This window comes from Engystomops pustulosus, chromosome 2, assembly GCF_040894005.1.
Source record: "Engystomops pustulosus chromosome 2, aEngPut4.maternal, whole genome shotgun sequence".
NCBI lineage: Eukaryota > Metazoa > Chordata > Amphibia > Anura > Leptodactylidae > Engystomops > Engystomops pustulosus.
In genome coordinates, this window is record NC_092412.1 from 21,367,960 (window position 1) to 21,389,136 (window position 21,177).

General features: G+C 47.3%; 1 protein-coding gene across 6 annotated transcripts in view; it reads left to right on the forward strand.

Annotated features, from left to right (window-relative positions):
- The window catches only part of MYO7A (myosin VIIA), a 149,736-nt gene that overhangs the window by 60,789 nt on the left and 67,770 nt on the right, over positions 1-21,177 (forward strand). For 4 of the 6 annotated variants that reach the window (XM_072133944.1, XM_072133941.1, XM_072133942.1 and 1 more), the window contains 10 exons: positions 212-325; positions 517-670; positions 1,141-1,217; positions 3,502-3,621; positions 4,388-4,530; positions 4,857-5,067; positions 10,118-10,253; positions 10,802-10,908; positions 15,010-15,066; positions 20,464-20,601. In XM_072133944.1, the coding sequence (XP_071990045.1) occupies positions 212-325; positions 517-670; positions 1,141-1,217; positions 3,502-3,621; positions 4,388-4,530; positions 4,857-5,067; positions 10,118-10,253; positions 10,802-10,908; positions 15,010-15,066; positions 20,464-20,601 (1,257 nt within the window). The remainder of the gene's footprint in view (positions 1-211; positions 326-516; positions 671-1,140; positions 1,218-3,501; positions 3,622-4,387; positions 4,531-4,856; positions 5,068-10,117; positions 10,254-10,801; positions 10,909-15,009; positions 15,067-20,463; positions 20,602-21,177) is intronic. The other 2 variants (XM_072133943.1, XM_072133945.1) reach the window with 1 other exon arrangement.

Here is a 21,177-nt window from a genome sequence, read left to right on the forward strand (position 1 = left end):
AATAGTGAGTGCAGCTCCGGAGTATAATACAGGATGTAACTCAGGATCAGTACAAGATAAGTAATGTCCTGTATGTACACAGTGACTGCATCAGCAGAATAGTGAGTGCAGCTCTGGAGTATAATACAGGATGTAAGCCAGCATCAGGGTAATAAAACTTACTCCATGAACTCCAGTATTAGCCAATTTTGTGTTGTTTTTGTCTTGTCAGGCTCCGGATGAGCGGAACTATCATGTATTTTACTGCATGTTGAAAGGGATGCCAGCAGATCAAAAGAAGAAACTGGGCCTGGGCAAGGCCGCGGACTACAACTACCTCTGTATGGTGAGCAGGTGTTTCCATCCATGAGGTTACTGTGTTCCTAGCTGCACTCATATTGCTCGAGGCTGTAGGTGGTGGAGCTATGGTTTGTTCTACAATGTCTCTTCCTTGTAGTTCTTATAATACAGAGTTGATACAATATACAGAATATTATATTGTTGCAGTCTATGGTATAATATTTCAATTGCTTGCAGGGCAATTGCACCACGTGTGACGGCAGAGATGACACTAAGGAATATGCCAACATTCGTTCTGCCATGAAAGTTCTGATGTTTACTGACACAGAGAACTGGGAGATCTCCAGACTTCTGGCTGCCATATTGCACCTGGGAAACCTGCGTTATGAAGGTAATGATCAAATATTTAGAGCCATGTGGAGGTTATTGCCCAATTACCATTGGGATATAGTATAGAACTGCTGTATGACATTTACTTATGTAGTATGACACCATCTGGTGTTCACAGTGTATATAGCAGGGGCTGTGTCCACCTTCTTATAGGACACACGTGCTCAGTCACTCCTCCCACAGCCAGATCTCTGCATACTGATCCTGTGTACACTGTAAGGCAGCCAATAGTAAAAGTTTTTGCCCTGCTTGTCAGGAAAGGAGCAGAACCTGTGCTCTAGGTGGTTGTAAAGCTGATAAGGTCAGGAGGAGAGATTATAGTTCCAGAAGGGGGAGGAGACAGCTTCCTTCCAAATATCCCCTCCTTCATTGCCAAAGGGGTGACACCGAAGCAAAGGTTAAGAGAAAAATATAACTTACTTCAGTGAAATATACACTTCTACACAATAACACCAAATGTTATGTCCACAGCTCGTATGTATGATAACCTGGACGCCTGTGAAGTGATTTATTCCACCTCATTAACCACAGCGGCCAATCTCCTGGAGGTAAATAATTCTTATTTCTAGAGGGCAGTAGTATAGTAGTTATATTCCTGTACATAGGGGCAGTATTATAGTAGTTGTATTCTTGTACATTGGGGGCAGTATTATAGTAGTTATATTCCTGTACATAGGGGCAGTATTATAGTAGTTATATTCTTATACATAGGGGGCAGTATTATAGTAGTTATATTCCTGTACATAGGGGCAGTATTATAGTAGTTATATTCTTGTACATTGGGGGCAGTATTATAGTAGTTATATTCTTGTACATAGGGGGCAGTATTATAGTAGTTATATTCTTGTACATAGGGGACAGTATTATAGTAGTTATATTCCTGTACATAGGGGGCAGTATTATAGTAGTTATATTCTTGTACATAGGGGGCAGTATTACAGTAGTTATATTCTTGTACATAGGGGCAGTATTATAGTAGTTATATTCTTGTACAGAGGGTGCAGTATTATAGTAGTTATATTCTTGTACATAGGGGGCAGTATTATAGTAGTTATATTCTTGTACATTGGGGGCAGTATTATAGTAGTTATATTCTTGTACATAGGGGGCAGTATTATAGTAGTTATATTCTTGTACATAGGGGGCAGTATTATAGTAGTTATATTCTTGTACATAGGGAGCAGTATTATAGTAGTTATATTCCTGTACATAAGGGGCAGTATTGTAGTTATATTCTTGTACATAGGAGGCAGTATTATAGTAGTTATATTCTTGTACATAGAGGGCAGTATTATAGTAGTTGTATTCCTGTACATAGGGGCAGTATTATAGTAGTTATATTCTTGTACATAGGGGGACAGTATTATAGTAGTTATATTCTTGTACATAGGGGGCAGTATTATAGTAGTTATATTCTTGTACATAGGGGGCAGTATTATAGTAGTTATATTCTTGTACATAGGGGGCAGTATTATAGTAGTTATATTCTTGTACATAGGGGGCAGTATTATAGTAGTTATATTCTTGTACATAGGGGGCAGTATTATAGTAGTTATATTCCTGTACATAGGGGACAGTATTATAGTAGTTATATTCTTGTACATAGGGGGCAGTATTATAGTAGTTATATTCTTGTACATAGGGGGTAGTATTATAGTAGTTATATTCTTGTACATAGGGGTAGTATTATAGTAGTTATATTCTTGTACATAGTAGCAGTATTATAGTAGTTATATTCCTGTACATAGGGGCAGTATTATAGTAGTTATATTCTTGTACATAGGGGGCAGTATTATAGTAGTTATATTCTTGTACATAGGGGGCAGTATTATAGTAGTTATATCCTTGTACATAGGGGGCAGTATTATAGTAGTTATATTCTTGTACATAGGGGGCAGTATTATAGTAGTTGTATTCCTGTACATAGGGGGACAGTATTATAGTAGTTATATTCTTGTACATAGGGGGACAGTATTATAGTAGTTATATTCTTGTACATAGGGAGCAGTATTATAGTAGTTATATTCCTGTACATAGGGGGCAGTATTGTAGTTATATTCTTGTACATAGGAGGCAGTATTATAGTAGTTATATTCTTGTACATAGAGGGCAGTATTATAGTAGTTGTATTCCTGTACATAGAGGCAGTATTATAGTAGTTATATTCTTGTACATAGGGGGACAGTATTATAGTAGTTATATTCTTGTACATAGGGGGCAGTATTATAGTAGTTATATTCTTGTACATAGGAGGCAGTATTATAGTAGTTATATTCTTGTACATAGGAGGCAGTATTATAGTAGTTATATTCTTGTACATAGGGGGCAGTATTATAGTAGTTATATTCTTGTACCTAGGGGGCAGTATTATAGTAGTTATATTCTTGTACATAGGGGGCAGTATTATAGTAGTTATATTCCTGTACATAGGGGACAGTATTATAGTAGTTATATACTTGTACATAGGGGGCGGTATTATAGTAGTTATTCTTGTACATAGGGGGCAGTATTATAGTAGTTATATTCTTGTACATAGGGGGCAGTATTATAGTAGTTATATTCTTGTACACAGGGGGCAGTATTATATTAGTTATATCCTTGTACATAGGGGGCAGTATTATAGTAGTTATTTTCTTGTACATAGGGTGCAGTATTATAGTAGTTGTATTCCTGTACATAGGGGCAGTATTATAGTAGTTATATTCTTGTACATAGGGGGACAGTATTATAGTAGTTATATTCTTGCACTCATAGTCATATAAGTATAATATATTATAACCAGCTATGAATTTGGGACTAATTTGTATGTTTTTTCTACTGTACTTTTCACAGGTAGAACCCCAGGACCTGATGAATTGTCTCACCAGCCGTACCATTATAACCAGAGGAGAGACAGTATCTACACCTTTGAGCATGGAGCAAGCTTTGGATGTCAGGGACGCCTTTGTTAAGGTACTTGTCTGGTTCAGAAATCTCATCGAGAAATACTATGATTTGGTTCTCATAATTAATGGAGGTGGAACTCCTGGTAAGGGCCCTCTACCATTAGCCAGAGTACAGAATGTCTATAAATAAAGTTTCTGAACATAGTGTAGATGAAGGGAGGAGATGTGTGAAGTCTGGAAGATACTCAAGCTCCAGGTCCTACAGGTTCTTGGATAACATCACTGTGTCTTCGGACCAGACATCAGTGGCAGTGTCCTAGGTCCCTTGTGGCATCAGTGATATTGGGAAACCCTGCTGTGAGGCTGGGGCTTTCTCTGGTTGTGGACTCGTTATACGTGAGAGCGCACATCATGGTGGCTGGTGCATATGGATATGGGGATTGCAGGCAGAGAGAGGGCAGCTGACATGGCTAGGCAGACCTGGCTGTAGCATTCTGGGCTGTCCTTGAGCCAACATAATCGACAATCTGAAGTTCAGATCATTAAGGCTGCAGCAGGGTTCTTTATTGATATATCGCATAAGAGAGGAAATTAGGTTACATAGCGCTCACCCCGGGGGTATGGTACTAAGACACTTCATGTAGTCACAGTCCATTGTGGTAGATTTTGACCCCCATAGTGGTTGTAGGACAATGGCTTACTACCAAAAATGGATGACACACAATGGATAAGCTAGGCCTAAAGAATGGGTGAGCCTTCTGTGTGCCCTTCATTAATATGGTGCAATTTCCTACTTAATTTATACTGATAAGATTTTTTTTCCTTTCCAACAGGGAATATATGGACGTCTGTTCGTATGGATTGTGGAAAAAATCAATGCCGCTATTTACAGACCACTCTCCAACGAACCAAAAACAGTCAGGAGATCCATAGGTCTGCTGGATATATTTGGGTTTGAGAACTTCACTGTAAACAGGTAATCAATCAATGTATCTTCTGTCTATCTCTTTATCTCTCTTTATCATATCTGTCTATATATGTTTTCAATTTGTTTTCTATCTATCTCATTTCTATCTACTTATGTCACTATCTAATTTCTATCTACTTATGTCACCATCTGTCTATCTATGTATCTATCTCCTATCTATCAATCACTATTCACATCCAACTATGTCTAGAAATTACTGTACAGGGTACAGAGTATCAACCATCATCAGGCTGGCTCGGTTACATAATCTATATTTCTATCTGTATATCTTTATGTATCTTTATCACCGGTGTATACCAATATTATTTTTTCAGTTTTGAGCAGCTTTGCATCAATTTTGCCAATGAAAACTTGCAGCAGTTCTTTGTGCGTCACGTCTTTAAGCTGGAGCAGGAGGAATACAACCTGGAGAACATCAACTGGCAGCACATAGAGTTCACCGACAACCAGGACGCCCTGGACATGATCGCTATCAAACCCATGAACATCATCTCACTCATTGATGAAGAAAGCAAATTTCCAAAGGTTGCAAACCCATTTACATTCTATCTATCTATCTAGTATCTCTCTATCTATCTATCTATCTAAAATTCCAAAAAATGAGCAGCACTCCAGATGTGTGAAGAAACGTGATTCTTTTTTTATTCCATAATGAGTAATAACAGCAACGTTTTGGCTCAAGAGAGCCTTTTTCAAGCCCTCTTGAGCCGAAACGTTGCTGTTATTACTCATTATGGAATAAAAAAAGAATCACGTTTCTTCACACATCTGGAGTGCTGCTCATTTTTTGGAATTTTACTACCAGAGGATCTGAGGCCCGATCCCAGGACGCCTGCACCCGCCATAGTCAACTAGATAGTGCCGCTGGATCTTTCTACAAGTATCTATCTATCTATCTATCTATCTATCTACCCCATATCTATCTATCTATCTATCTATCTATCTATCTATCTATCTATCTCATATCTATCTATCTATCTCATATGTATCTATCTATCTATCTATCTATCTATCTATATATCTCATATCTATCTATCTCCTATCTATCTATCTATCTATCTATCTATCTATCTAGTATCTACCTATCTCATATCTATCTATCTCCTATCTATCTATCTATCTATCTATCTATCTATCTATCTATCTATCTAGTATCTACCTATCTCATATCTATCTATCTCCTATCTATCTATCTATCTACCTATCTATCTATCTATCTATCTATCTATCTATCTCATATCTATCTATCTATCTATCTATCTCATATCTATCTATCTATCTATCTATCTATCTATCTCATATCTATCTATTAGAGATGAGCGAGTATACTCGTCCGAGCTTGATGCTCGTCGAGTATTAAGGTACTCGAAACGGCTCGTTGCTCGGACGAGTATTTCCCCTGCTCGAGATCGAGCATTTAATTAAAAAAACACAGTGAAGAAAAATGAAGAATAGAATAAAAACAGTGAACACAGGATCATTTAAGTGAAAAAGACAGTGAAGAACACAGTGAAGAATAGATTACAGATGTTCGGCACATCTGCTTACTTGTCGGAAGATACGCGCGGAACGGCAGCAGGGAGACATCGGGCAGCACGGGGGAGACATCCCCTATCTATCTCCTATCTATCTATCTATCTATCTATCTATCTATCTATCTAGTATCTACCTATCTCATATCTATCTATCTCCTATCTATCTATCTATCTATCTATCTATCTATCTATCTATCTATCTATCTATCTAGTATCTACCTATCTCATATCTATCTATCTCCTATCTATCTATCTATCTATCTATCTATCTATCTATCTATCTCATATCTATCTATCTATCTATCTCATATCTATCTATCTATCTATCTATCTCATATCTATCTATTAGAGATGAGCGAGTATACTCGTCCGAGCTTGATGCTCGTTCGAGTATTAAGGTACTCGAAACGGCTCGTTGCTCGGACGAGTATTTCCCCTGCTCGAGATCGAGCATTTAATTAAAAAAACACAGTGAAGAAAAATGAAGAATAGAATAAAAACAGTGAACACAGGATCATTTAAGTGAAAAAGACAGTGAAGAACACAGTGAAGAATAGATTACAGATGTTCGGCACATCTGCTTACTTGTCGGAAGATACGCGCGGAACGGCAGCAGGGAGACATCAAGCAGCAGGGAGACATCGGGCAGCACGGGGGAGACATCGGGCAGCACGGGGAGACATCAAGCAGCAGGGAGACATCGGGCAGCACGGGGGAGACATCGGGCAGCACGGGGGAGACATCGGGCAGCGGGGAGACATCGGGCAGCACGGGGGAGACATCGTGCAGCAGGGAGACATCAAGCAGCACGGGGAGACATCGGGCAGCACGAGGGAGACATCGGGCAGCGGGGAGACATCGGGCAGCACGGGGGAGACATCGGGCAGCACGGGGGAGACATCGGGCAGCACGGGGAGACATCGGGCAGCACGGGGGAGACATCGGGCAGCACGGGGGAGACATCGGGCAGCACGGGGGAGACATCGGGCAGCGGGGAGACATCGGGCAGCGGGGAGACATCGGGCAGCACGGGGGAGACATCGTGCAGCAGGGAGACATCAAGCAGCACGGGGAGACATCGGGCAGCACGAGGGAGACATCGGGCAGCACGGGGGAGACATCGGGCAGCACGGGGGAGACATCGGGCAGCACGGGGGAGACATCGGGCAGCACGGGGAGACATCGGGCAGCACGGGGAGACATCGGGCAGCACGGGGGAGACATCGGGCAGCACGGGGGAGACATCGGGCAGCACGGGGGAGACATCGGGCAGCACGGGGAGACATCGGGCAGCACGGGGAGACATCGGGCAGCACGGGGGAGACATCGGGCAGCACGGGGGAGACATCGGGCAGCACGGGGGAGACATCGGGCAGCACGGGGGAGACATCGGGCAGCACGGGGTAGACATCGGGCAGCACGGGGGAGACATCGGGCAGCACGGGGGAGACATCGGGCAGCACGGGGGAGACATCAAGCAGCACGGGGAGACATCGGGCAGCACGAGGGAGACATCGGGCAGCACGGGGGAGACATCGGGCAGCACGGGGGAGACATCGGGCAGCACGGGGGAGACATCGGGCAGCACGGGGAGACATCGGGCAGCACGGGGGAGACATCGGGCAGCACGGGGGAGACATCGGGCAGCACGGGGGAGACATCGGGCAGCACGGGGGAGACATCGGGCAGCACGGGGAGACATCGGGCAGCACGGGGAGACATCGGGCAGCACGGGGGAGACATCGGGCAGCACGGGGGAGACATCGGGCAGCACGGGGGAGACATCGGGCAGCACGGGGAGACATCGGGCAGCACGGGGGAGACATCGGGCAGCACGGGGGAGACATCGGGCAGCACGGGGGAGACATCGGGCAGCACGGGGGAGACATCGGGCAGCACGGGGGAGACATCGGGCAGCACGGGGGAGACATCGGGCAGCACGGGGGAGACATCGGGCAGCACGGGGAGACATCGGGCAGCACGGGGGAGACATCGGGCAGCACGGGGGAGACATCGGGCAGCACGGGGGAGACATCGGGCAGCACGGGGGAGACATCGGGCAGCACGGGGGAGACATCGGGCAGCACGGGGAGACATCGGGCAGCACGGGGGAGACATCGGGCAGCACGGGGGAGACATCGGGCAGCACGGGGGAGACATCGGGCAGCACGGGGGAGACATCGGGCAGCACGGGGAGACATCGGGCAGCACGGGGGAGACATCGGGCAGCACGGGGGAGACATCGGGTAGCACGGGGGAGACATCGGGCAGCACGGGGAGACTTCAGTGGAAGAAGAGGAGCGATCCCGGGACAGCGTATCACCCCGACACGTAAGCAGATGTGCTGAACATCTGTAATCTATTCTTCACTGTGTTTTTCACTTAAATGATCCTGTGTTCACTGTTTTTATTCTATTCTTCACTGTTCTTCACATCTGATAACTTGTCGGGAGATAATATACGCACGGAACAGTGAAGAATAGATTGCAGATGTTTGCATACATCTGATCACTTATCAGAAGACATTCTTTTTCAATTAAATAACACATTTTATTCCTGAACCATGGTCCCTTTGAAAAATGCTCAGGTCTCCCATTGACTTCAATGGGGCTCGTTATTCGAGACGAGCACTCGAGCATCTGGAAAAGTTCGTCTCGAATAACGAGCACCCGAGCATTTTAGTGCTCGCTCATCTCTACTATCTATCTATCTATCTATCTATCTCATATCTATCTATCTATCTATCTATCTATCTATCTATCTCATATCTTTCTATCTATCTATCTATCTATCTATCTATCTATCTCATATCTATCTATCTATCTATCTATCTCATATCTATCTATCTATCTCATATCTATCTATCTATCTATCTATCTCATATCTATCTATCTATCTATCTATCTCCTATCTATCTATCTCATATCTATCTATCTATCTATCTATCTATCTATCTATCTATCTCATATCTATCTATCTATCTATCTATCTCCTATCTATCTATCTCATATCTATCTATCTATCTATCTATCTATCTATCTATCTATCTAGAAAAGGAGAAGTCCAAGGCAGCACAACCTGTTTGTCTGGGTGCAGGATCTGTATATCCGTGGCAAGGATCTGGTAATATATTCAAGGAAGGCAGCAGCACTCCAGTAGGTGAATTAAATCAGGGTGATCTTTATTTCAGATGCAACGTTTCGGTGTATCCACCTTTTTCAAGCATGCTTGAAAAAGGTGGATACACCGAAACGTTGCATCTGAAATAAAGATCACCCTGATTTAATTCACCTACTGGAGTGCTGCTGCCTTCCTTGAATATCTATCTATCTATCTATCTATCTATCTATCTCATATCTATCTATCTATCTCATATCTATCTATCTATCTAGTATCTATATATCTATCTATCTATCTATCTATCTATCTCATATCTATCTATCTATCTATCTATCTATCTATCTATCTATCTATCTCATATCTATCTATCTATCTATCTCATATCTATCTATCTATCTATCTATCTCATATCTATCTATCTATCTATCTATCTATCTATCTCATATCTATCTATCTATCTATCTATCATCTTTCTATCTATCTATCTATCTATCTATCTATCTATCTCATATCTATCTATCTATCTATCTATCTATCTATCTCCTATCTATCTATCTATCTATCTATCTATCTATCTCATATCTATCTATCTATCTATCTATCTATCTATCTATCTATCTCATATCTATCTATCTATCTATCTATCTATCTATCTCATATCTATCTATCTCATATCTATCCAGCTATCTCATATCTATCTATCTCATATCTATCTATCTCATATCTATCTATCTATTTATCATATCTATCTATTTATCTACATCTATCTATTCATCATATCTATCTATATGTCCGTGGGTTATCCGTGGCAGGTTATAAGGGGTATCCCCTGACTTCTGACAGGTCAGCAGTGTCCGTGTAGAATTTGTTAGGTTTCCTTATGAATTTTATGTTAACAGATAGATGTTGTTTGTTTTCAGGGTACAGACACCACAATGCTGAACAAACTCAACAGCCAACACAAGCTCAACACCTTTTACATCCCCCCAAAAAACAGCTATGAGACGCAATTTGGTATCAATCACTTTGCCGGCATTGTGTACTACGAAACAAAAGGTAGGAAAGATTTTTTAACAGAATTGTAAAACAATACAAAATAAAGCAATACAATATAACATAATACAATATAACAGAACACATTATACTATTATGCAACATGAAACAATACGGTAGAAAATAACACCATGAAGTATAACCCTTTTGCGACCAAGCTACTTGTGCCATTTTTGAGAATGCAACATAGAGAGAAAGGAAACTTTCTTCTGTTGGGCAGTATTACGGTATATAGGGTATATTACGGTATATATAAAATGTAGCCTAAAACCTTTAGGTTAGGTTAGGCATATTGGAGGCGTTAAGGGGTTAACAACATAATATAATACATACATAATATACATACATAATATAATAGAAGCCACAGAATACAATATACTATAATACAACAAAATCTATTCTACAATAAAACATTATTCACAATAACACAATGCAGTTTAACAACATAACATAATAAAACATACCGTACAATACATCTCACAATCCCATGTAGTACAGCAATTCTTTTGTCCATCTTCCACCAGTCATATTGATTGTTCTCTCTATTGTAGGTTTCCTGGAGAAGAACCGGGACACTCTTCATGGAGACATTATCCAGCTGGTGCACTCATCCAAAAATAAATTCATCAAACAGATATTTCAGGCTGATGTGGCCATGGTAAGTGTCTACTGGGTTGTCTAATGTAAGTGTAATAACGTCCTACGATACTACAATCAGCACCATGTACCTTATTAGATGTGCTCTACTACAATATAATCATGTACTTGTATATATAGAAGGTTAAAAAAAACTTGGGGGACAGGACAGGGACATGCTGACACTTGGGGGACAGGACAGGGACAGGGTGACACTTGGGGAACAGGACAGGGACACACTGACACTTGGGGAACAGGACAGGGACAGGCTGACACTTGGGGGACAGGACAGGGACTTGCTGACACTTGGGGGTACAGGACAGAGACATGCTGACACTTGGGGGACAGGACAGGGACACGCTGACACTTGGGGGACAGGACAGGGACACGCTGACACTTGGGGGACAGGACAGGGACTTTCTGACACTTGGGGGTACAGGACAGGGACACGCTGACACTTGGGGGACAGGACAGGGACATGCTGACACTTGGGGGAGAGGACAGGGACACGCTGACACTTGGGGGACAGGACAGGGACACGCTGACACTTGGGGGGACAGGACAGGGACATTGACACTTGGGGTACAGGACAGGGACACGCTGACACTTGGGGGACAGGACAGGGACACGCTGACACTTGAGGGGACAGGACAGGGACACGCTGGCACTTGGGGTACCGGACAGGGACACGCTGACACTTGGGGGGACAGGACAGGGACATGCTGACAATTGGGGACAGGGCAGGGACACGCTGACACTTGGGGGGACAGGACAGGGACACGCTGACACTTGGGGGGACAGGGCAGGGACACGCTGACACTTGGGGGGGGGCGGGGACATGCTGACACTTGGGGGACAGGATAGGGACACGCTGACACTTGGGATACAGGACAGGGACACGCTGACACTTGGAGGGAACAGGACAGGGACACGGTGACACTTGGGGGGACAGGACAGGGACACGCTGACACTTGGGGGGACAGGGCAGGGACACGCTGACACTTGGGGGGGACGGGGACATGCTGACACTTGGGGGGACAGGGACAAGCTGACACTTGGGGGACAGGGACACGCTGACACTTGGGGGGACAGGACAGGGACACTGACACTTGGGGTACAGGACAGGGACACGCTGACACTTGGGGGGACAGGGACACGCTGACACTTGGGGGGACAGGACAAGGACACGCTGACACTTGGAGGGGACAGGACAGGGACACGCTGACACTTGGGGGGGACAGGGACATGCTGACACTTGGGGGACAGGATAGGGACACGCTGACACTTGGGGACAGGACAGGGACACACTGACACTTGGGGGGGACAAGACAGGGACACGCTATCACTTGGGGGACAGGACGGGGACACGCTGACACTGGGGGGACAGGACAGGGACACGCTGACACTTGGGGGACAGGACACGCTGACACTTGGGGGACAGGACAGGGACACGCTGACACTTGGGGGACAGGACAGGGACACGCTGACACTTGGGGGGACAGGGCAGGGACATGCTGACACTTGGGGACAGGGCAGGGACACACTAACACTTGGGGTACAGGGACATGCTGACACTTGGGATACAGGACAGGGACATGCTGACACTTGGAGGGGACAGGACAGGGACATGCTGACACTTGGGGACAGGGCAGGGACACGCTGACACTTGGGGGGGACAGGGACATGCTGACACTTGGGGTACAGGACAGGGACACGCTGACACTTGGGGGGGACAGGGACATGCTGACACTTGGGGGACAGGACAGGGACACTGACACTTGGGGTACAGGACAGGGACACGCTGGCACTTGGGGGACAGGACAGGGACACGCTGACACTTGGGGGGACAGGACAGGGACACGCTGACACTTGGAGGGAAAGGACAGGGACACGCTGACAATTGGAGGGGACAGGACAGGGACAGGCTCACACTTGGGGACAGGGCAGGGACACGCTGACACTTGGGGGGGACAGGGACATGCTGACACTTGGGGGACAGGATAGGGACACGCTGACACTTGGGGGGGACAGGACAGGGACACGCTATCACTTGGGGGACAGGACAGGGACACGCTGACACTTGGGGGGACAGGGCAGGGACACGCTGACACTTGGGGGGGACGTGGACATGCTGACACTTGGGGGGACAGGACAGGGACACGCTGACACTTGAGGGTGACAGGACAGGGACACGCTATCACTTGGGGGACAGGAGGGGGACACGCTGACACTGGGGGAACAGGACAGGGACACGCTGACACTTGGCGGGCAGGATAGGGACACGCTGACACTTGGGGGACAGGACAGGGACACGCTGACACTTGGGGGGGACAGGACAGGGACACGCTATCACTTGGGGGACAGGAGGGGGACACGCTGACACTGGGGGAACAGGACAGGGACACGCTGACACTTGGCGGGCAGGACAGGGACACGCTGACACTTGGGGGACAGGACAGGGACACGCTGACACTTGGGGGGACAGGGCAGGGACACGCTGACTCTTGGGGGGGACAGGGACATGCTGACACTTGGGGGACAGGATAGGGACACGCTGACACTTGGGGGGGACAGGACAGGGACACGCTATCACTTGGGGGACAGGAGGGGGACACGCTGACACTGGGGGAACAGGACAGGGACACGCTGACACTTGGCGGGCAGGACAGGGACACGCTGACACTTGGGGGACAGGACAGGGACACGCTGACACTTGGGGGGACAGGGCAGGGACACGCTGACACTTGGGGGGGACGGGGACATGCTGACACTTGGGGGGACAGGACAGGGACACGCTGACACTTGGGATACAGGACAGGGACACGCTGACACTTGGAGGGGACAGGACAGGGACATGCTGACACTTGGGGACAGGGCAGGGACACGCTGACACTTGGGGGGGACAGGGACATGCTGACACTTGGGGTACAGGACAGGGACACGCTGACACTTGGGGGACAGGGACACGCTGACACTTGGGGTACAGGACAGGGACACGCTGACACTTGGGGGACAGGACAGGGACACGCTGGCACTTGGGGGACAGGACAGGGACACGCTGACACTTGGGGGGACAGGACAGGGACACGGTGACACTTGGGGGGACAGGACAGGGACACGCTGACACTTGGAAGGGACAGGACAGGGACACGCTGGCACTTGGGGGACAGGACAGGGACACGGTGACACTTGGGGGGACAGGACAGGGACACGCTGACACTTGGGAGACAGGACAGGACACGCTGACACTTGGGGGACAGGGACACGCTGACACTTGGGGGGACAGGGACACGCTGACACTTGGGGGACAGGGACACGCTGACACTTGGGGGACAGGGACACGCTGACAGTTGGGGGCCAGGACAGGGACACGCTGACAGTTGGGGGACAGGACAGGGACACGCTGACACTTTGGGGACGGGACAGGGACACGCTGACACTTGGGAGGACAGGACAGGGACATGCTGACACTTGGGGGACAGGGACATGCGGACACTTGGGGGACAGGGACATGCGGACACTTGGGGGGACAGGGACACGCTGACACTTGGGGGGATAGGACAGTGAGACACGGACTCCTGGGGGACAGGACAGGGACACGCTGGCACATGGGGGACAGGGACATGCGGACACTTGGGGGGACAGGGCAGGGACACGCTGGCACTCGGGGGACTTGGACACGCTGACACTTGGGGGACTTGGACACGCTGACACTCGGGGGACAGGGACATGCTGACACTCGGGGGACAGGGACACGCTGACAATTAGGATACAGAACAGTGACACGCTGACAATTTGGATACAGAATAGTGACACCCTGATGTTTGGGGTACAGGACAATGACTTGCTGGTGTTTGGGGTACAGGACAGTGACACCCTCATGTTTGGGGTACAGGATAGTGACACCCTCATGTTTGGGGTACAGGACAGTGACATGCTGATGTTTGGGCTCTATACACGGGGCCCATCTTGCTATGTGACATTATGTAAGAATAATCCGGTGATTAGATGTCGGTGTCCTCAGCCTCCACATGTCTACCTCTGGGTGACAATTATATCATCACAGCCACTAATCGTCTTCTATCTGTTTCTCTATCCTCTCCGCTTTGCCCCTATCCTGTAGTTTCTCTGTGGCTATACCAGCAGTGCTTTTGGCCAATCATCTACCCCTCCTGCAAAGGTAAAGAAAGGTCTCTGCTCTTCTACCCATCCCCAGTCGCTTTGTGAAGCCTTCGTTCCTTTGTATGATTATTATTGAACCCAAGACGCTGAAACAATCCGGGAGCAAATATAATAAAAACCTCAGCTGTAAACAGAACATTAGTGTCATACAGGGTAATACAAGATAATAGAATACACTCATATGATGTACAACATAGTGTAACATAACAAGGTACAAAATATAATACAACATAATATAAAATAACACAATGTATGGAGCTAAGTCTATCATTAGGGGAACCACAAGACACAGATGAGCTTTGGGGCACCAAAATGTCAAGTCTACACCCAGAAGGGAGCACAATATAACAAGCCACCAATTAAAATAAAGGGGCAACTACTGTATGAGATGCATGGCTAGGTGTGCCACAGCAAAATCAGATGGCAACTCTTCCCATAGAGGAGTCATGTATGAATATGGAAAGTGACCTCCACTTTAGTTTATCAGATGGGAAGCCCTAGACTTGTGTTATTAATTTAAAACATAACTTCCTATAAGCTAAAACAATAGCAAACAACACTAAAATATAGTTTAGATGCTGTCAATTTAATTGATTACAACATAATACATGATACAATGTAACACTGTACTTTACAAGACAAGTAATATACATCGTATAAAAGTAAAATAATACTATACTATATTTTAACATAATACATTATACAGTATAACGGTAATATACGATGCAACGACAATACATTACATCACACATTATAACATGATGCAATGTACAGAGAAGCTTATACCAGGCCCCTTGCATGTGACTCTCATCCTCACTTTAATAAGTGAAATTGTAATGTATATATAGAAATAGACAATGTAGTGTGATGGATAAGATATGGGAGATAAGGATGAATCAGCATTCTGATGGAATGTGGACCATTTCCCTATGTCCCATTCATTACTGACAGAGTGAAAGTGTCTATAGGACCCGACTGTCCTCAGTGCTGTTGTTTTTTCCTGTTTCCCTTTTCCGGTATTCGGCTTTATATCATCGCTGTGATACAATAAGAACTCTATTGTTAAGTGCCTTTTAGGACTCAACTTTTTGTTTTAAAGGGAAACTATAATAAATCTGTAGCACGTGTAATATTGGCTGATTTATCAGGGACAGTTTTCTGTCGGACAAGCCCTGGAAAAGTCATAATTCCTGGCACACTGCCAGGAACTATGACTATTTAACCCCCTACAGCAACTTAATGCTAAGTGGGTGTGGAGGGGTGCAAAGGGGGCCGCAAGTGGCTGAGTGGACCAGGACAGGACGTTCCTTCTCCGAATTTTTGCACTGCGTATATCCGGCAAACATTCAAACCTGAATGGGTGCATGTGCATGGCTATAGCACAATTCTACAGCAGGTCCCATAGCACAGCCGGCCACCAGATATATTATAGGCTTGACCACATACTGCCCGCTGGATCTATCTGGAGCGTCATGATGGATCTGTTGCATGCAGGGTTTGGGGGGATCCATGTACCAGTGTATGATACCTCCCCCCAATAGCCTTTAAAGGGAACCTGTCACCAGGGACCTCATTTTCACTAAAGACAGGTTGCAGAAGATATTACACCTGCAGTGCACATCTGCCTCTCTGCCTTTTCTAAGCATTTGCATTACAATATAATTGTGTGTTAAAACTTACCTTCCACCCTGACAAAATCCTGGGGTAGTCAAAGGGGCTGGGCTTTGGTTTGGATACATTTCAAAAAAACATGTCTGTTGTCTGTGTTACTCCCTCCTCAGAGCTTGGCCCCCACCTTTGTGCTCCTGTACAGCTCCACCTCCTGCTCCTTCTCAGAGGTCACGGCCTGGTCAGTCTGACATCAGTGGGGGAGGAACAAGCTGTACAGGAGCACAAAGATGGAGACAGCTTAAGGCTCAAACAGGTCACATGTTGTTTTTTGAAATGCATCCAAACCAAAGTCCAGCCCCTGTGACTACCCCAGGATTTTGTCAGGGAGCAAGGCAAGTTATAACACACAATTATATTGTAATGCAAATGCTTAGAAAAGGCAGAAAGACATTTTTGTACTGCAGGTGTAATGGGCTTTTACAATCTGTCTTTAGTGAAAATGAGGTCCCTGGTGACAGGTTCCCTTTAAGGACAGTGGGACATATAGACTCATAGGTTCATAAGACTCATAGGGGCAGATTTACTTACCCGGTTCGTTTGCGATCCAGCGGCGCGTTCTCTGCGGTGTATTCGGGTCCGGCCGGGATTCACTAAGGTAGTTCCTCCGCCGTCCACCAGGTGGCGCTGCTGTGCTGAAGTTCCCCGGAGGCGCGCTGGAATGCCCTGAAATTCACCGGCCTATACCTGGTGAAGGTAAGTGTAATTTTCGCAACACATTTTTTGTCTTAAATGCGGCGGTTTTTCCGAATCCGTCGGGTTTTCGTTCGGCCACGCCCCCCGATTTCCGTCGCGTGCATGCCAGTGCCGATGCGCCAAAATCTGATCGCGTGCGCCAAAATCCCGGGGCAATTCAGGTACAATCGGCGCAAATCGGAAATATTCGGGTAGCACGTCGGGAAAACGCGAATCGGGCCCTTAGTAAATGACCCCCATAACCTCTGTTATACACTGCCACCATATGTACATGTCATACCAAGCTAGTCTGTTATAATAGCTAGCCTGTTATTGTGGCATGTGGCACCCTTACCAGGCCCTCCAGCACATTTCTATGTTATGTAATATATCCTATCATGGAAATCAGGTATGTTTTTCACCTCCTGGCACCTTATAGTTTCCCTTCTCCCACCTGCAGCCTCTCTGTAAATATTCCCAAATCTCCAAGTCTCCAAAAAAAAAAAAAACAACTTGTGCTAAACTGTGAGAAGGGGAGAGGGGGGAGATGCAGCTGCAGCTTCTGTTTTACCCACTGTGAGCGTCTGACTGCATTTATTGCAATGTTTCAGTAGCTTTTTTTAATAGATGTTTTGCCTGATACAACTACCTCATAGCTACTGCATATAACCTAAAGGCGGGAGCAATAAAATATCTATTGATGACCTACCTTTTAACAGATCTAAAATATCAGGTCCACATGCGTAGCCTTCACTGTTCAGCTTCTGCACAGTGATTGGACCTGCAGGCAGACAGCTCCATACATTCGGTAGTGGCCATACCATGCAATGGCATCTATTTTCAGTATCCATAATTTCCACTCTCTGCATTTTGTCGGGTTATAACCCATGGAGCAGGCAGTTCGCAATTACACTAGACCCACACATAATCCTAACGCCCCCTTCTTCATCTGCAGTGGTGTTTTTCTCCATTTGGGACATTGTGGTACTGCAGTGTTTTTAATATTGCCCTCTATACAGACTTATCATCTCTTTGGACCTCGGAGTGTTACATTTTACCTTCATAGATACATTGTAACAAACTATTACCCAAGGAGAGCTCTTTATGTCGCTGACGTGTCATCTTTTAATATTCTGCTTACAATTTTTGGCTATTACATATGATGCCTATATCTCTGCATGTTGTGTGTACTTGAAGTAGTGTGTGTGTTTATGGATTTAGACTGTGTTGTTTAGGTGTTGAGATGTGTTGTAGCCGTGTTGAAGCTTAGCAGCTCCCCCCAAGCAGTGTCCCCTTTACTCCTGGCAGTGTAGGGGGTTATTCTCGTCGTGTATATTTGCCTCTATGCCCCCTCCAGCAGTGTTCCCTGTGGTCCTGGCAGTGCAGGATTTACTCCTGCCCTGTATAGTTACCTCTCTGCCCCCTCCAGCAGTGTTCCCTGTGGTCCTGGCAGTGCAGGATTTACTCCTGCCCTGTATATTTGCCCCTTTGCCCCCTCCAGCAGTGTTCCTCATACTCCTGGCAGTGCAGGGGGTTATTTGTACCCTGTATATTTGCCCCTCTGTCCCCTCCAGCAGTGTTCTCTGTGGTCCTGGCAGTGCAGGAGTTACTCCTGTCCTGTATATTTGCCCATCTGCCCCCTCCAGCAGTGTTCCCTATGGTCCTGGCCATGCAAGGGTTACTCCTGTCCTGTATATTTGCCCTTTTGACCCCTCCAGCAGTGTTCCCTATGGTCCTGGCAGTGCACGGGTTACTCCTGTCCTGTATATTTACCCCTTTGCCCCTTCTAGCAGTGTTCCCTGTGGTCCTGGCAGTGCAGGGGTTACTCCTGTCCTGTATATTTGCCCCTCTGCCCCCTCCAGCAGTGTTCCCTGTGGTCCTGGCAGTGCAGGGGTTACTCCCGTCCTGTATTATTGCCCCTCTGCCCCCTCCAGCAGTGTTCCCTGTTGTCCTGGTAGTGCAGGGGTTACTCCTGTCCTGTATATTTGCCCCTCTGCCCCCTCCAGCAGTGTATCCTGTGGACTTGGCAGTGCAGGGGTTACTCCCGTCCTGTATATTTGCCCCTCTGCCCCCTCCAGCAGTGTTTTCTGTGGACTTGGCAGTGCAGGGGTTACTCCCGTCCTGTATATTTGCCCCTCTGCCCCCTCCAGCAGTGTTCCCTGTGTTCCTGGCAGTGCAGGGGTTACTCATGTCCTGTATATTTGCCTCTCTGCCCCCTCCATCAGTGTTCCCTGTGGTCCTGGCAGTGCAGGGGTTACTCCCGTCATGTATTATTGCCCCTCTGCCCCCTCCAGCAGTGTTCCCTGTGGACCTGGCAGTGCAGGGGTTACTCCCGTCCTGTATATTTGCCCCTCTGCCCCCTCCAGCAGTGTATCCTGTGGACTGGGCAGTGCAGGGGTTACTCCCGTCCTGTATATTTGCCCCTCTGCCCCCTCCAGCAGTGTTCCTGGCAGTGCAGGGGTTACTCCTGTCCTGTATATTTACCCCATTGCCCCCTCCAGCAGTGTTCCATGTGTTCCTGGCAGTGCAGGGGTTACTCCCGTCCTGTATATTTGCCCCTCTGCCCCCTCCAGCAGTGTTCCTGGCAGTGCAGGGGTTACTCCCGTCCTGTATATTTGCCCCTCTGCCCCCTCCAGCAGTGTTCCTGGCAGTGCAGGGGTTACTCCTGTCCTGTATATTTACCCCATTGCCCCCTCCAGCAGTGTTCCATGTGTTCCTGGCAGTGCAGGGGTTACTCCCGTCCTGTATATTTGCCCCTCTGCCCCCTCCAGCAGTGTTCCTGGCAGTGCAGGGGTTACTCCCGTCCTGTATATTTGCCTCTCTGCCCCCTCCAGCTGTGTTCCTGGCAGTGCAGGGGTTACTCCCGTCCTGTATATTTGCCCCTCTGCCCCCTCCAGCAGTGTTCCTGGCAGTGCAGGGGTTACTCCCGTCCCCTCTGCTTTCCTCCTGGTGACACTGGAGAGGAAGAGGTCCTTATCATCCTTTCATTTCCTGACACTGATATTTTTGTTTCTGATTCCAAAGTATTTTTCTTTTCTTTTTTTTGTGCTAGGGGGCAGAGACCAGGAAGCGCTCGCCCACCCTGAGCAGTCAGTTCAAGCGCTCGCTGGAGCTGCTCATGAGAACGCTGAGCGTCTGCCAGCCCTTCTTCGTCCGCTGCATCAAGCCCAATGAGTACAAGAAGCCTATGGTAGGTACCCGGCGGGCATCAGGTGGGCAGTGGTAACTCACGTGTATTCTACCTGCTGTCACTATTATGTTACATTACAGTATATACCAGCGATGTATGGAAGGAGGAAGGGTTATAGGGTCAGCCCTCTTACGCTTTCATATATTCACACTGTGGGACAGGACAGGGACACGCTGACACTTGTGGGACAGGACAGGGACACGCTGATACTTGGGGATAGGACAGGGACACGCTGAGACTTGGGGGATAGGACAGGGACACGCTGAGACTTGGGGGATAGGACAGGGACACGCTGAGACTTGGGGGGACAGGGACACGCTGACACTTGGGGGACAGGGACACGCTGACACTTGGGGGGTACAGGACAGGGACACGCTGACACTTGGGGTACAGGACAGGGACATGCTGACACTTGGGGTACAGGACAGGGACATGCTGACACTTGGGGTACAGGACAGGGACACGCTGACACTTGGGGGACAGGACAGGGACACACTGACACTTGGGGGACAGGACAGGGACATGCTGACACTCGGGGGATAGGACAGGGACAGGCTGACACTTGGGGGGGCAGGA